We start from the raw sequence: 18490 nt of genomic DNA, 5'->3' as shown, positions 1-18490 counted from the left end.
TAGCTAGCTCATGACTGAAATCTTTGTAGAGCTGAAAATCTTTACGAGGAGCCTGTAATTGGAGGTCAGTGGAAAAGGGTTATCTCAAGGAATAGCTTAGAAGAACAATGTATTGTGAAAAAGCTTGCCAGCAAACCAAGGTTTTGTTGCGTGAAAATTTACAAGTTTTTAAAAAAATTAGCCCTGAATAATAAGGTAGCCAAAGGTCCTTCAAAATGTCACTGGGACACATTCATGATCAATTAACCTGAGGCTTCTAGCTCTCCAGGCTGCTGATTATGATTCCCTACTAAAGTCACAGCACTAATGCCACTGCCCATGCGAGAAATTCAGAGATGTAACTGAAGAAGAAAATGATATATAGGAAAACTCTTCAGAAAGCCCATTGCAGGACCACAGCACAATATTGCTACACACTCTTCTGAGCAAGAGGCTGGAATTAGTTATGGTAGTTCAGCAATGCTTTGGAAAGACTGGCTGTGAACATAGCCAACAGGGTGTACTAATTTCTCATACTCCTCCCAGGCAGTTACGATCAGATAAAGAAGCTTTCAAAAATATTTTGTAGCTTTTAAGCTGTGAAGCAACTCTTAAAAAAAATACCTGAGGCACCAGTTTGAAACAGTAGCTGCTAGAGAAAACTGTAAAACCCCTCTAATTTATCCAAATGCTGAAGCCTAATGATTGTCAGAATTTAGCCCGGGTATAAAAGAGTTAATTTTCACCTGCACTATCTCCCTGAACCAGCTCCTCACTCAGTCCCATGCATTCTAACACAGGCTCATGGGGAGGAGTATGTGAGCAGAAAAGGCAACACTGGCTGTAGGCCACTTGCAATCCATTGGGTCCAGTTTCAACTGCAGAAGCTGCCTGGGAGGTCTGACCACAGCTAAACTAACTGGATGGCTCTGCTCCCTCCCACCCTGCTTGAACATCCAGCACTTGGGTTTCATCAGAGCTAGCTGCAGCTCACCTAGCAGCAAAGTGAATTTATCTGGCTGGGGAAACAAAGCCTGTGGTGAAGAAAAAAGTTTCCTGGCAGATCAATGATCTCAATCAACTCACCTTGTGGTGAGAAGTATCAGATTTGACATAAAAGGGGAGCAGAAAACTGTGAACAAGAGGGCAGGAAACTGTCCCCTTGGTGGTACTTAGCAAAAGATAAAATTAAAAATAATTACAAAAAAAAAAAAAAAAAAAGCAGTCTTTATTCACAGTAATTGCTGCTTAAACTTCACCAAGAAAAGCACTGAGTTCTGGTCACTGGGTCCAGTCAGAAGGGTGAAATTCCTGGAGTTTGCGTCAAGGTTGTCCAAGTAACTAATGTGTCTCAGCCTTGGACAAGAGCAAGACAGAGAGATTGAGAGTGCGAATTCCTTTTGTGCATCTAGAATACTAATAAACGTGGTGTTTTTTAATTAAAAAAAAAAAAAAAGTCACACCCCAAATTGTCAGTTGGCTCAGCTACTATTTACCTATTAGACTGTTTACCACCTAGTGAGGAATAGCACCAGGGCTGGTACAAGAGGAGGGTAGGAACACGTTCCCCAGGGCGGCTCACCACTTAATCTGCCAAGAAGCCTCATCCTAAATTTCTCCCAGTGTGAGCTTTGACTAGGCTTGGCTGCCTTTGCCGCTGGTGACTGCAGCTTCAAAAGGGGACGTGCAGATGGCCCGTATCCCACGTGGAACGCATCCAGCCTCCGCGAGAGGCACGGGTCCTTTTTGCAACGAAAGATGCCAGCCTTCCACCCTGAATCTGCGCCGCTCTTCAGCTGCACCGCTGGGCCCAGCTGCTGACACGGCGTGCATGCAGGGAGCCCGCAAGCGCCCGCGAAGCTGCGACCCCGCCTCGGCGCCCACCACCTCCTGCGCCTCGATGCCCTGCAGCGGTCATCACGCAGGCCCTATAATTACGGCGGGCAGGGACTGCCATCCAGTTAGACCCCAGCTCTTCTGGGGGCGCTGAAGCCTGGGAGGAAGAAGGATCGACTGCGGGGGTCGGCAGCACCTGACGCGGCCGCGCCGCCCTGGGGCTGTGAGGAGGCGGGCGCGCGGCGCGGCCGTTGGTCCTCCCCGCCCCGCCCTGGGCGCGCGGCGCGGCCGTTGGTCCTCCCCGCCCCGTCCTGGGCGCGAGGCGCGGCCGTCGGTCGTTCCGCCTCTCCCCCCCCCCCCCCCCCCCGCCTCGGCTCGAGGCGCCGCGGCTGCGGCGGGAAGGGGTGCCGGCGGCGGTGGCGGCAGCGGCGGCATGCTGCCCGCCCTGTGCGCGGCGCTGGCGGGGCTGCTGCTCCTGCAGCTGCCGCCGCTGCTGCTGCTGCTGCTGCGCCGCGCCTGGCCCTACTTCTTCCAGGACCTACGCTTCGCCCTCACGATGGCGCGGGTAGCGAGGCGGGCGCGGAGAGCCGGTGCCCGCCGGCCCGCCAGCACGCTCCTGGACGTCTTCGCGCGGCGGGCGCGACGGACGCCGCACAAGCCGCTGCTGCTCTTCGGCGACGAGGTGTCCACCTACGAGCAGGTGGACCGGCGGAGCAGCCAGGCGGCGCGGGCGCTGCGCGACGCCGCGGGGCTGCGGGCGGGCGGCTGCCTGGCCCTCTTCATGGGCAACCGGCCCGCCTACGTCTGGCTCTGGCTAGGCTGCGCCAAGCTGGGCTGCGCCGTGGCGTGCCTCAACTCCGGCATCAGGGCCGCGTCCTTGCTGCGCTGCTTCCAGAGCAGCGCGGCCAGCGTGCTGCTGGCGGCCCCAGGTGAGGAATGCCCCGGCCCCGGCCCCGGCCGGGGGGGAGCGGAGCCGAGCCGAGCCGAGCCGAGCCACGGGGGGCTTGTCGGTTGCCCGCCGAGGTGGCGGGCAGAGAGAGCAGAACTCTCCTCCCAGCCAACTTTTACTCTTTGCACCGTCCAGCACCTGTGCAGTGCTGGAGAGCATAGGTGGAATGGAGGAAGACAGACTAGGCCGTACTAGTATTTTGAGGCTTCCTTACCTGTTCCCTAAAAGAAGCCTTCACTAGATTTTCATGAGTAGCTTGGTGGTTAAAGGGCACCCACGGTAATCCCAGGATGCTTTTTGGACCACAGTTGCAGCAGAAGTACAGAACTGTTTGATGGGAAATAGCAGAGTCTGCCAGACTTGAAAAGGTAATGCTTTTATTAAAGCTATTGCTTTTGCGCAACTGAGACAAACTTTTGATGTGGATCTTGGCTTTTTCTAGTCAATTAGTGTGGAGATATAATTTCCAATAACAGATTTAGTTTTCAGTATTAAATTGCCTCAGAGATTTATCTGTTGAATAACACTTAATTTATTCTTTGCTTTGAAATAAAGTGGAAGTGGTAAAAAATAAATTACATGTTATGGAAAGTTTTCTATTATGATGTTTCAGTGTTGAGGATTTGTTTTAAACTGTGTGGATTACCTATTCAAGTAAAAGTGCCTGTGAGTTGGAAGGCTTTTAGTCTGGATCCCTAAAGAAACACATATATACAATTGCACCAGCCATCTGGTCACCTTCACTTCATCCCATTGTCCAGCTCTTTAAGGGAATAAAAGCCACAGGGACGACTACATTCTTTCCATCTTGGTTGCAACTGATAGTGGGTAGAGGAGAGAGACCTGCATAACTACTTCAATAAGAGAAAGGCAGGCAGGACTTGATCATGCAGGGAGTTAGCCTACGCATTGCACATAAATGAAATCATGCACTCTTGTTGGTTGGAGAGACCAGAGGGAATATGAGGAGAAAGGGGGTTAATCGAGACACATGTAGGAGATGTGCATAGAGAGAGACAGAACACAGCTATCTAGGAGTCTAGGCTTCAGTAATACCACTACTTACTCAGTAAGTCACACTTCATTCTGCTTTTCAGTGTTTCTTCCATTTGTGTTGGGACTTGAGAAAGATAAGGTTCACGTTTATGCATAAAACACGGTGGTGATGTAAGCAGCACCTAACTTTGTGTGGGCATTTGCCAGCCGAAGCATTTCCCCACGATGGAGAGGGAAGGTAGCAATATGGAGCTGGTGATGCCACATGTACGCTCCCTCAGAGTCCCGCAGGGTCTGCAGGCAAGGGGAAATGTGCTTGGATTGCTCTTCTGCAATTCTGTTCCTGCTGCAGAAAATCAGATCAAATCAAGTCACTCCCAGTTTTGTGGGGAGACACTGTTCCTCTTCAGTCCTTTCTGCTCGATCCTGAAGTGACTTGAACATGAATTTCTCTGACAGCAGATAAATGTGAAAGCTGCTGAGCCAAAGTTGATACACCGATAGTATAGTTCACAGAGTAATACAGAATTTTCTTATAACACTTTTTTCTCTCCTCTTTAAGAGCTGAAGCAATCTGTTGAAGAAATACTGCCATTCTTGAAGAAAGAAAATGTTAAAGTTTATTATTTAAGCAAGACATCTGCTACAGAAGGAGTTGAGAGCTTTCTTGATAAAGTAGATGCTGCTTCTGATGAGCCTACTCCATTGTCTTGGAGATCAGATATCACCTTTAAAACTCCTGCCATGTACATTTATACTTCTGGTACTACAGGTAATGTAAATTCACATTATAGAATGTGAATGTTCCTCCCAACGTTGTGATATTTCAGTAAGGAAAGAGAATCTGTTATTTCGCATTAATTCCTACCCTCATACATTCCCCCTCAGGAAACTGAAAATTTGATATCTGTATCTAAAACCAAAAAGCATGTAGAATATAGGCTGACTCCAAGCACTAAATCAGTGGGGAGGGACTGAAGTAAAAGCCAATTAAACATACAAGTTTTATGCCGGTAAGGTCACTAGACATCTGCTCTCTCTTACCCCTGGAGACACTGTTGGCCTAGGTATGTGTCTTGGCACCTACCTTATACTCAGTATCTTTGGATCGTGAACTCTAAATGCTGGCCATTAAGTTTTTGGGTGTCAGAGTACCAAAAATGGTGAGGGCAGCACAAAATACAGTAAGTCATGGCCACTGTGCAAAACTGCAGCTGGTATAGGAGCTGCAACCTGCTCTACATAAAGGCATCTAGCCTAAAGAGCATTTAGCCACAGCAGAAACTGGGTGACAAGGATGAAGATGAAGACAACGATTGAAGGCACTCAAACCTATAGCTTAATTAGGAAGAGCAGGGTATGCCTCCGTACTAGCTCAGGTTTTGAGCCTCTTAGGGCAGGAACTCCCCTGGAAGGAAGTAAGTACAAATTTCAATCCTGCTTGGGCTACAGAAGGCAAATAACTCAGGTGTCCTTCATCCTTGTTAAGGGCTCTAACATCTCTGTTCTTAGAGAATAGGCAAGCATTACCATCATTTTGTCTTCTAGCACCTGTTTCAACAAGTAATCAGTTCCACTGTATCTGATGGGAAACCAAGAAGAGATATTGTAGTATGAATTCCAGTTTCATCTAGGATGATTCGGAGCTGCAAGGAGATACCTAATTCCAGGAGAGATGCAAGATCTGAGATTATCCTCTGTTTTAGCATTTCCATTCCCTTTGCTCAGCATGCTAGATTCTCCAAATCCCAATTCCTCATTTGCTAGGTACTTGCTATTCCTAGGTACCATAGTATTGGGAATTTTGGCACTTAACGGGGGGTAATCACGTAAAAGTTACGTGTGGGCAAGATACATCCTCCCTAAGGCTAAATGCCAGTGTGTTGCATAGACATGAGCTGCATACTTCCCTGAACTCTGGAACTATCACTTGCATCAGTGAATGAGAGCAAATCTTTTCTTAAGCCCTTGTGAAACCAACTAGTCTTACTATGTTTATTGTTCAAGTGAAGTTGCACACCTTTTTGCTTGATTTTAAACAGGTCTTCCCAAAGCTGCAGTGATTAACCATGAACGCATAATGCTAGCTTGTGGTTTGTTTGATGCTGGCAATGTTACCTCGGAAGATACTGTGTATACTGCTCTACCACTCTATCATAGCTCTGCCCTCCTCATTGGAGTCCATGGATGTATCATGAAAGGTACCATGCACAGATATGATCACAGATACAGTAAGCCTTTCCCTAGCTACCAAACTTTGAGATGAAATACTTGATTATGTATGTGTCTGTTACCAGAAATTCCAGAAGTCAAGAGACATTCTCATTTCTTTGTCATTTTCATATGACCCGCACAGATCTTCATCTTGTACAAATTTTATTTTATCACCTGGACAAACAGGGTATATCCTATCTTACATGACAGCTCTTTGCATGGTTTTAGAGCAAATTAGTACAGAGCTTCATCCACAATAATAGCCTTTAACTTCTGACGAACAGAAACAGAGGTAAAACCAATTACTCAGCATAGATTGTATTTCAATACATTTTAGGAACAGTAATTCCAAAAGCTGTATAGCCCTAATTCTACAAGTTTTCTACAGTGTTGTGTTAGGAAATTCTATATGGTCTTATGATATAATAAGAATTGTTCCTTCTGTTTTATTTATTTTACTTCATTCTACACAGGTGCAACTATTGTTTTGCGTGCCAGATTTTCAGCAAGCCAGTTCTGGGATGATTGCAGACAATATAATGTAACAGTGATACAGTATATTGGGGAAGTGCTTCGGTATCTATGTAGCGTGCCACAGGTAACATTAACTGCCTGCCTTTTTTGAGTAATTAAATTACTGGGTATATTTGTTACATTATGCTTAAAAATCTAACCATGAAGGAAGGGGGAAAAAAAGTCCAACAAAAACCTTCCCTAATGAGGTCTGTAATCTCATTGCATGCTAACATTAACTTTTTTTTTTAAGTGGAAAAAAAAAGGACCTTTTGGCTTGAATTAATAATTCTTTTGAATAGTGGAACAATGGCAATCCATTAATTGACATTCTGTTAAAACGGGCAGAGTAAACACTTACCTTGTATGAGCACTCCAGCTGCAAACCAAAAATGAGCAGTTCTCTAGGAACCAGTGGACCTGTGTTTTGGGCAATGTGAGTTTTGGGGTTTTTGTAGCTAAGATGTCCTAACACAAAACAGTCAGGTGATCTCCAGGTGAAAGTGTTAATATGATTATTTAAAGAGTGCCCCCTCTGAAGATGTACTTAACATACTGTCTTCACAGGGCACCTATTCATAGGCACTTTTCCTGCTGAGATCCCTGCAATTATATTAGTTAATCCTTAATTTCAAAAATGTGTTTGCATAAAATGACTTTCACAGAGGTAAGGCCTAGTGAACTGCAGTTAGAATTTAGTAAGAACAAAGGTGGTAGGTATCAATCAGTCTTCCTAGCACCATTTGATAATCATAAGCCAGAATAGAGAATCAGGTCTACAGTTTCTTTGTAATTTATGTATGTGTACAAAATATCAAATATACAGAGGTTTCATTGTGATGTCAGTTACAGAGATATAAAATAACTTCACTGGAAGTCAGTAGGATTCCTCAGGAATTAGGTATCTAAGCAAGATTCTGCTATGCTTTGTATTATTTCTTCATGAGTTGTTAGCCCAAAATGAGCAGTTAATAAAATAAAGTCTTATAATAATCAGAAGACTTAGCCTCTGGATTGGGCCACTAGTTTTAATCTAAAAGTGTGGCTGGAGAAGATTTAAACTGAGTTAAAGGAACTGGACACTTATAACTTATCACCACCCTTAACTATACATTTTATGTCAGTCCTGCAGTTCATGGAAAATCCCAATTAGCAAAGTATTCATAATTAGCCAGTACTCAACTGGTATAAATAAAATAGGGGGAAAAGTAAAAAACTACATTATCTGCTTTCATACAGAATGTTTTTTAGAAAAACAAACTTAAAGAATGAGCTAATATACTCATTTTTGATAGAGTTGTGTTTCTTGATAGCATATATGCACACACAAATGTAACAGTCATAGGGCATACTCTGTAAATTCTCAGATTCAACCAGTATCTCAAAGCTGTGTACAGTTGCCAGGCAAGTACAAATCAATTTCCAAATGGAGTGAGTATGGTAATGTTAGCCACACAGAGACATTTAGCTTAACCATTAAAGTAACCTATGAATCAAAAAGAACATGAATGGCTGAACTTGAAGCCCATGGAATGATAAAGTTGAGTATTATTTGAGGCTGTCTTATGGATTACTCATTATTGGTGGCTGCTTATCTACAAAGGTCAGATTTTAAGATAGACACTGGTAGCTTAGCTTCAATTGTTTAATATAATGATTTTTGTTTAGTCAGTATGTAGAATTCAATACCAGTGGAGAAAACACCTTTACATAAGCAAGGTTTATAAGCTTAATATCTGATCCTGTGTAGTCACATGCATGCTACTTTGAGTGCACAAGTCTCCCAGAAAGATGGGATTAACATTTTAAGAATGCAAGAACTTGACAGAATGGATATTACTACTTAAACCGTCACAGTGCCAAGAGGGCTTGGCCTGTTATTGCAGATGTAACAGAGACAGTCTTTTCCATGAGAAACTCACAGTATAAGCAAGATCCACATTGATGCAGGGTGTCATCTGTCTTAACTAATCCCATTTAATTGTTGAACTTCCTTATTGTGCTAGTGACTTTTATCTATGCTATTACTTTTTTTCCTTTACGTATCCACAGAAGAAAAAAACTCAGTATGTGTCATAGTTTTCTTTCTAATTCTATTTCCAGCTAACTTATGTAGTCATTTCAGAACAAATGAACAGTCTAAATATTATAGAAATCACCTTAAGGGTGAATTGTTAAGACCTTCTTTCCTCCTTTTATTAACTGTGACTAATTAATAGCTAAATAACAAATTTTCTTTATCTGACTAAGCAAATGGGGAAGAAAGATTGAAAATACAGACTTAAGAACCAAAGAAGATGAGAGACAATGTGGATCCTAGCAGCATCCTGTCCCCAGTGAATAATTTAAAAATAAAATATTTAAGCTCAGATGTAAAAATGCCCAATCAACTGGAGTCTCCCTCATGAGAGACTAAGGTGTTGTGTACAGTGTTGTGTTATAGAGCATCATCTACCACAAACAAAGATTTTATAAAAACTGAATAGCAAGTCATTTAGACACTATGCAGAATTTCAGCAGATTTCATTGTTCTACTTTAAGCTTGGTGCTGTGCTAACATGTTAATGGCAGATCTCTCAATATCAGAGAGAGGACTATATATTAACGTATTTCTTCTTTAGATTAAATTTAAACACCCATTTCTAGACTATTCTGCAGAAAAGCAGTAATAATCCAGAAGTGATACAACTGAAGTCCAAAATAAAATTAAAGTTTTACAGTATTTAAATATTGTAGCCATTTTATTGTGGCATTTTTTTGTCTTTTCTGGGAATATGACACTGCAGGACCAATCCATGTTTGTCTTAATGACCAGATTTCTCTCTTGAATTGCTCCTTGAAAGAGCATTTTGCAATTCCAGTGTTCCGTGCTCATCTTCTACTTCTACCATCTACTGCATTGCCCTCTGCACTGTATTTCCTGAAAGACATAGAGCCAACACACTTATTCTGCACAAATACACAATCCAGTCTGTTGCTGATAGAACAGTCTTATTCTTTCAACAAAGTGTTCCAAGTTAAGAAGCCAGTATATATTTAAAAAGGCTCTTCATGCCTTAAAATACTATTAAATCATGTAATAATAAAAAAAAAAAAAACAGGTGGGGAAAAAGGCAGGAAATGGGACAAAAGAGCCTTTCCATATTTTGCTAAAATTCTCTCAGGCTATTGTTACTCATTAGCATGTTAGATATGTTTATGAATTACAAGTGGCTGACCCAGTTCAGTACTTCCTATTGTTGAGGATAAATATAAACATCTAAGAGAAGGCATAAATGCACTGCCATCCTCACTATGCATTTATCACTTTACTGTGTAAACAGAAAGATCGAGTAGCACTACTAAAAGTGATTTGAAGTGTGGTAATAGATTTTTTTAGCAGGCTCAGTCTTGCATGTACACTGGCAAAAGGGATTTCTTTTCCACCCAAACACCATTTGAAATCCTGCAAACGTTTTGCTGAATTCAGAGTAAATTACACTCTTCTGCAGATAGTCACCACAAGACTTATAAACAAAATAGTTTAACATGGTGCCTGAGTTTCATTCTGACCTTCTGCATAGAATTATTCATTCCTGTCTTCATCCAAATCAAGTTAACTACTAACTACAGTTCGATATATAGCTTTATTTGATCAGTAATTTCCTTTCCTTTTCCACATCAAAATCTTGAGCTTAACTGTAATGATGTTTGCACACATTTTGCTTCAGAATATGCTCAATACTTTTAGACTAAAGTTTTCTTCAGAGTTTTCCAGAAGTAGAAATTCTGCTTTCACTCAGCAGAAATGTGAATTCATGACTGTTTCTTGTTTCTAGAGAAACAATGATCAGGATCACAGAGTCAGACTTGCCATAGGAAATGGACTAAGGGCTGATGTTTGGAGGGAATTTATCCAAAGATTTGGAAATATTAATATTTTGGAGTTTTATGCATCAACTGAAGGAAACATTTCTTTTGTTAATTACACTGGAAAAATTGGTGCAGTGGGAAGAGTAAACTGCCTGCAGAAGGTAAGAATAACAACAAAACCTGGCATGTTGTCCTTGGTGAAGTTTGGTGTGTTGCCCAGGGCATATACCAGACTAATTGTATGACAAGTTGGGAAGAACCCAAGGCTCAGTTATAAATTTGTTTAGGAAGAAGATTCTCCCCAAGTACAGTTTATAGCTGCCCATGCTAGATATCACAGATATCTCTCACTAATTCAGGCAAAAGAACATTTAGACTCAACACATCAAGTTGAAGTGTGATGAATTCGGCTCCTGTTAAACAGAAAGCTGACTATATAGTATAATTCTGAAAATATTTTTCAAAGATTGAATATTCATGTGTGTATACATTTTGCAAATTTTCACTAGAAAATCTTACACTATGAACTGATTAAATACGACGTAGAGAAAGATGAACCAGTCCGAGATGAAAATGGATACTGCATAAGAGTTCCCAAAGGTAAAAACTTAACACCTTTAAAAAATTTCAGAAAGATATTTACTTTTTAAAATTACATCTCTGCATCACTTCTATCCAGAAGGATGCTAAGAATTGCCATTGAGTAAGCCAGGTTTTTAAATACAAGTTAGCAAATATGTAACAGATCACATACAGAAAGGTACAGTGGGGAATGCAGCATCTGTATACATAGATTTTAATAACTTGTCTAGTTTTAATAATGGACACGCTAACATTTTTGAGTACAGATCTTGACTTTTAGCAGGAACTATTTAATTCTTCTCAGACTTTGTACTTAACATGCCACTAAAGAAACATTTGCAAAATAGAAAGCAGTTCTGTTTTCTAGCAGTGGCTGAAACTTTTTGCCATTGCCAATAGAGAAAGCACACATGAAAATACTTTTTTTTTTTTGTAATATATCTTAATATCAGTTTTCATAGGAGGGGTTTATACATTGGCACAGGTAAACCTGTGTTTAAACATTTGTGGTACTTTTTGATTTTGTTGTGTTCTGTTACATATGTAGTCATTACTGTGAGGCCAGAAATGCTCACCTTCTCTGTGCATAAGGGAACAGGTGGACAGGTTGCCAACTGTGTTAAATTCTCATTGCTGAGGAATATACTAGTTATGTTACAAGTGTCTGCCCCATAGGCATACCCTCCTATGCCAACTCTCCCTATGCAGTCTCTTGAGTTGGGATGAGGAGGGATGTGCACACGTATGTTCCATATTTATATAAATGCACCCAATGTTTAAGTTGCTGATCTGCAGAGACATGGAAAATATCTGTAATGTAAGAGAGAAACCCATGAAAATATGTAAAATCCCAGCCTTGATGGGGACAGACTGTAATTTATTTTGTATAGAGATAAAATTCACTCCAGTGTGTAACAACCATGCAAAGCTCTATATAAAATGGTGTTGAGTTTCAATTTACATAAACATACAGGTGTTCCTGCTCTCTTCATAACTTACTCCAGCTCTAGCACGTGAAAGACTGAAGAACATACTAAGCAGTCTTTTGGTCTATTTTCCATTCAAAGTAAGCAAGCTGAACCCCAATATTTGGTTCCTAAATCCAACTGAATCTTTTGGTTGAGGAGTAAGGCTGCCCCACACCAACTGAGTTACGTGGAAGTAGCCTGTACCAATGGTCACCTTCTAGAGACATGTCTGATGCCATGTGTAAGTTTCCTTTGTAGACATAACTCCTATTGAGTCAGATGTTTTAAACTGAGGTCTATGAAGCTGTCTAGAGAAACTGGGCAACTATTTTCCACTTACCAGACAAGATCTCAGAGATTCCTTTTTGCTGTATTAATAAAAGCAGGTGATAAATTGTATTATCTGCTGGCATTTTTGAGGGCTAGTGAATTGAGAGGACAAGGTGAAACTCAATCTGTACCTCCACAACTGATTTTAAAAGATGATGATTATGACAAAATTCTCAAATAATTCTATAACATCTGCAAACTTCACTGATGTAATGAAAATTAGTTATTTTTTGGCAATTTACACTGTGCTTTTTAAACAAATGTTTTTCCTTTTCATAGGTAAACCTGGACTACTGATATGCAAAATCACCCAATATGCACCATTTAGTGGCTATGCAGGAGCAAAACAGCAAACAGAGAAGAAGCAACTAAGAGATGTCTTCCAAAAAGGGGATTTATATTTTAATAGCGGTGACCTTTTTAGTGATTGACCATGACAACTTCATTTATTTCCATGATCGAACTGGAGACACATTCCGGTTAGTTTATTTATTTAAATGCTTGTCACAAGAGAAAATTTTGACTCATTCTCAGGTTTGAATCCATGTTCAGTATTTCCTACTGGCTGACAAAGAGAAATTTCTCTGACTTCAGTCAGAAAAAGAGAGGGCTCCAAGTCACCTCCACTATTGTATTTTATCAATTGTGTTCACAGTTACACACAGAGCCTACAACAGGTTCGGCTTAGGGTGATGAATGGATGCTATTTTGAACAGTCAGAAGCCAGTTACATTCATAGAACAAAACCACTGTGGTTTCACATTCACGATAGTTTTAAAACTCAGAAAGAATAGAGCCTTGGATGGGATCTAAGGTAAGTAATATTTTGGGGTTTTGTTTGCTTAGAGCCATTTTAAGCATGATTAAACTAAATGTATTAAATTCTTCTGAGATCTCAATAATCTGGAATGCGTTGCTGAATTTTTGTGGCATGTTTTTCTCTGCTTTTGATAACAAGCTCCTTGTTCTAGTGCAAAAGTGCTTTCTGATCTCAAGCTCGGTGCTCAGCCCATTGTAAAGTGAGACATTAAAACACTGGAGATTACTATACACAATACACATAGAAATCATGACTATTGATTGCTTATTTTCTAGGTGGAAAGGGGAAAACGTTTCTACAACGGAAGTTGCAGATGTTTTAGGACTGATTGATGGCGTTCAAGAAGTTATTGTATATGGAGTATCTGTTCCAGGTATGAGTGAAACACTTCAAGTATTTCAACGAAAGATTTTTTAATACATTAACAAAATACCAATATACTGAACTGCAGAGTATAGGTAAGCATACTTCAGCTTATTTTTCATAAGCTGCATTTGATACATTCCATCATTTAAATGTATGCAATATTAATTAGCTAAAAAATCATAGCCTAGTATGACAAGACTACTAACAGGAGAAGGGAAGAACATTTGAGATTCAGTATCTTGGATATAAACATTGTATCTTTTACAGGAATATAGCTCTGCAATTACTGTAGAGTGGGACAAACAAAAATGGACTTGAGTTTCTAGAACGTGGCTTAAGAAATTGATTCCTCCCTTTTTCACCTTTCTAACAATCTGAAGGAATGCACGAAGTTCTGACATGTTTACTGCCTTTTTTCTACTCCTCAAGAATCTGTGAAATCTTTGAACTTTTATAAATTCTTTTAAGTGCTTATGGCAGATTTTTTTCTTTTTTTTTTTTTTTTTTTTTTTTTTAATTTCAGAAGCACTGCTGCTACAGGTAGATTCCCAGAAATATTGGAAGACAAAAGAGGGAACAGATAGCTTTAGTCTACTTTCTTGTTTCCTGTATTTTGGAGGTACCTTCCTGTCCATGTTTCTCACTTACCCAAGATTTGCAGGACTCCCATCTAGCTCCTCACTGCATTTGGGTTGTGATGGACAGTTAAAATGGAACCTGCTCTTACAGTGTAATGTAGGGATCTGAAATCAAACAAGGTTAGATTTGATTGAAATCCTGAGTATTGCATTGTGCAAGTGGTTTGGACTAGGTGGCATAATACGTTGCATGCCCTTAGAGTAGTCTAAGGAGGAGGAGGAATTTTGGAACCCCTATTAACTAAATAGATATTAACAGGTATAACAGATTAATTATGAATTCATTAACAATATTAAGTTAATAATTTAATCAATTATATTATACTATAATTAAATAAGGTATCACACTTTTCCAGAAAGGCTTCCAGACTACGCTATATCATAACATCGGTCACATCAATGACAATTTAGTATTTTGGAATTGAAAGGTGTGTTAAAGATGCCACTCCTCCTACATCCACCATTTCCTTCCACCATTTATTCAACATGTGAGAGATTCTGTTAATGTTATGATCCACTCACTATTTCCTCTACTAAAAGTGAAAGACATGAGAATAGAAATGCCCAGTGTTTCTAAGGCTAGGATAACAAGGCTGTTTATAAACCAAGATGATCTATTAGAATAGTGAATTTAATTCAAATAAATAAACTTTTTATTAATCATGTATGTGTCTGCTACACCTATTGATCTAAAATTAAAGCCTCTCTCTTTAAATCAGTCTTGTTTTCAGCTGCTTTGTGGTAGGGATAAGCACACAGCTGCCCCAGGAGACATTTCAAAAGAGAGGTAACAATGTCAATGCTCTAGAGTTCTTCATGTATTTCTCAGATTACACTCTAGATGAGGAAGATATGCTCTTATTGTCAATGCTCTTGTAAAACCACATTGAAGAGTTGTTAATACCTAATTATGGAACAACTTTATGGAAAAAAAAATATTGTTCAAACCTGTTCTCACCCTACATATGTGTTAGAACTGAATGGATTGGAGGGGGGGGTCTGTTTTACATGACAGAAATATTTGTACCTTAGTAATGTAGCTGGAGGTGATAGGATGCATCACCTGAGAACTCATTAATTCAACACTATAGATTTTTTAATAAACAAATTGGAATGCCAGTTGTCATCAATACATGGTGTTAAAGGCAAACAGAAACAAGACTCAAAAGAAACTGAAGAACAGTTCATCTTTAGTTTATGCTTGTGCTCTACTTTTAAGCACTAGGTGCTACTTTCCATTTTCACTTCCTCCTGCACACAACTCTGTGAAAGCATTCATATGGTTCCAACATAAAACTTTGTGTAAGAATTACCTATTTCTTCCTGCATTACCTGTAATCCCAGAAAACAGAAGGAACACCAAAAAGTTTGTGTTTAAACGGTGTCCCATCCCTCAGCCACCAAAAGGGGAGGGAAGAAGCCCTCCTGGTACGTAGTTTAAAAAGTAAAAAGTCTTAAGTACTTGGATTTTTGCAGTGCTTAATTAATTGTACATATGGTAGTAAGCAATGGTAAACTGGATCTTATTCCTTTCTGTCCTCTTCCTGCATGGATGAGCTTGTCAGCACAACAAGCACAAGCATATTTACCATGATTTATTGTAAAGTAAATGAAACCCCAAAGTTAAACACTGCTGCAGGCAGACTTCAGAGTACTGAGACCTGATTTTCCAAAGTCTTTCCAATGACTTTTGAAAGAAGGATGATTTTCAAAAAGTCTGCTATCTATAATTCTGATGCTAGGCTTTCAAAGGAGTTTGGCATCTAGCATGCTGAAGCCTTAAGAAAATCTGATCACTTAGATGTTTAAAGGAAAATATGTTAGTATGTTTTCCAAAGTGGCTTAGAAGGAAGGGTTCACTTATAGGAGAAAGGAAAAAAAAAAAGTTAGCCTTAAGGTCAAATTTGTATATGAACTACAGTTATTTGCTGTCATTATTGCTTCAGGTTATGAAGGCAGAACAGGAATGGCATGTATTCGACTAAAGGAAAACTGTGAATTTAATGGAGAAAGTACTTACAGATATGTTAACAATCACCTTCCAAACTATGCAAGACCTCGTTTTATAAGGATTAAGGTAAACCAGTGATCCTAAGTAGCTTTTGTGTGTCTGTCTGCATTGTGTTTTCTCTTTTCTATGAGGACTATGGACTTCCTAGTGACACTAGCTTGTCTCTTACGTGCTCTTGTCGTTTACCAACATGAAAGTAGAACTGTGCTCAGATGTTTCAGTTCAGCCTGAAAAAAACAAGTTGCACGAGCAGTTACAGGATACCTGGCACATTTTAACATACAAAATCAGGAAGATCTCCTGGTGGAAAATAAATTTCCTGTTGGATTCCTTCAGCAGAGTAACACAGCTGTGTTCTCAGTTTAGTGTAGCTCCCTCTACAGACTGTTCTGTGCAAAATAAAGATCCCCACAAAAAAGCTTGCAAGAGAGCTGTCTTTCTTTTTCAAGAGGGGCTTTAGATTTTTATTTTACTAGTGAATAGCGACATTCTAAACTGAAGTTTAACTTGAATTAGGAAAATGTTGCAAGAATGTCACTCTCATTGTACTTCTCAAGTTATTTATTTAAAATAAACATTGCTCCTTTGAGAAAGGTTGAGTATTCACTGAGATGATTCAAGAGGACTAATGAAGAGATACTAGCATGCCTAATTATTTAATCAATCTTTAAACTTTTGGGTTACACAAACAAAAGAGTTGAACAGTTAAGGTAGTGGTTTGTCTTGCCATCCCATGTAAAGTACATCGAGTCTTGCTTTTCTTTACTATTCTTTTCTGAGAAAAATTCTGCTGGTTTTTGATCCAGGAACGTTATTAAATAATTTTCTCAGTAAACCCCTTGATTCTGATGAAAAGCTGGAAACTAATGTTTTCCTGCCTCATTTAAATAGAATAGTAAGGTAAGCCTTTCAATAATGTTTCTGTGGCCACAGCACTTCTTACATTCAGAGCAATTACTGGCCCACATATTCCACAGTCCAGTTATTATCCGATGAATGCAGATAGTTTAGACCTCTATTAGTAAGGCTTCAATTTCTGTGCTGTATGGATTTTCTTTAAACATGATTCCCTTTAAATTTAGGAATTCTAATCTAATTCCCACAATTATACGCTGACATTAATAAGTAGAGATGTAATTTTGTTTTGTAGAGTGCCATTGAACTTACAGCAACTTTTAAGTACCGTAAAGTACAACTAGTGGAGGAGGGTTTCAATCCAGCAGTCATCAAAGATCACCTGTATTTCCTGGATGACAAAGAAAACCTGTATGTACAAATGACCCAGGACATTTATAACTCAGTAAAAAAACATTACTTCAAATTGTGAGCATGTCAAAAAATCTGTGTTTTATAATATTCAGTTTTTAAAGCATCTATTATTCTAACCTTGCCAGGAAATCCTATTCATTAATACTAGCAAATATCAATATCTGAAATAAAGTGTGAATGTGAGATTGTTTTAATAAAGTACAACTTCTCTGACTCTACTTCTATCTTAGCCTGGCTTCTCCTCTCCTTCATACTTTGAATCTTACCTACCTTCCTGCTGTGTATGGATGTATTGTTAATGCTGTGAATGTTAATACTGTGCACCTAAGCATGTGAAAGTAGGCACAATGTAAGAAATCTTTATGCAAATACATTTATATTCATATTAAAGGATGATCAACTGCATTAGTAAAAATTACATCCCTAAGTCAAAACACAAAACTCATTTAAAAAGACCATTAATGAAACTTACAGTTGTCTGAAATTAACTAATCCAAAAAAGTCTGTATTAGATGTTTACATTAACTTTTATCCATTGCCACAGAGATGCCCTCTTATTTTTCATGCACCAAATAATACATACACAGAATGAGAACAATTTATAAGAACTAAGACATACTTCCCTTTGGGTGCAAATAGAGTAATGGCAGGCCAGATACTTCATAATAAAGTGTGGCTTAGATTTCCCTAGGGTTTAAAAAAAGGCAAATAATATTACAGAATGGAATAAAAAAAATCTATTCTTACTAGAAAGAATTAGCAGGCCAAATTTTACTGCCCCTTGTAATACATGCCTCAAAATACCCTACTGTGAATTTAGCTAATGTTGTATAAGAGTATGGAAATTGTTCTGATTAACTAGACTCATTGTTTATGTAACTTGAGAATAGTTGTTCTGGGTCACACTGAAGATCCATCTGGTCAAGTAAACTGCCTTCAAAATGGGGTAATTGTACATGTCTGGAAACAACTATGAAGGCGGCAGCGAGCATCTAGCAGTGCTTTCTCAGAATAATCTCCTAGCACTCATCATGCTTCCTGATTCAACAGTAGTATCTCTAAATTTAAGGCTGCCCTCAATAGATTTTCTCCCCCCAGTTTTTCTAATTATTCTTGAAAAATATGTAAATCACTGGCCTCTTGTAACAATAAGTTTGTTTGCTGCAT

The 18490-nt window shown here is 39.5% G+C and overlaps 1 protein-coding gene across 1 annotated transcript; it reads left to right on the top strand.

The window, feature by feature from the left end:
• The first annotated feature begins 2248 nt into the window (after nucleotides 1-2248).
• Nucleotides 2249-17382, top strand: SLC27A2 (solute carrier family 27 member 2). Its single transcript, XM_049812546.1, is given in 11 exon segments — nucleotides 2249-2744; nucleotides 4323-4532; nucleotides 5803-5961; nucleotides 6448-6572; nucleotides 10306-10500; nucleotides 10849-10939; nucleotides 12499-12638; nucleotides 12640-12698; nucleotides 13315-13412; nucleotides 15990-16120; nucleotides 17205-17382. Coding segments are annotated over 11 exon segments (1881 nt in total). The 3' UTR covers nucleotide 17382.
• The last annotated feature ends 1108 nt before the right edge of the window (nucleotides 17383-18490 follow it).

The sequence above is a fragment of the Accipiter gentilis genome, chromosome 10, assembly GCF_929443795.1.
Source record: "Accipiter gentilis chromosome 10, bAccGen1.1, whole genome shotgun sequence".
Taxonomy (NCBI): domain Eukaryota; kingdom Metazoa; phylum Chordata; class Aves; order Accipitriformes; family Accipitridae; genus Astur; species Astur gentilis.
This window is presented reverse-complemented; position numbering and strand designations above follow the sequence as displayed.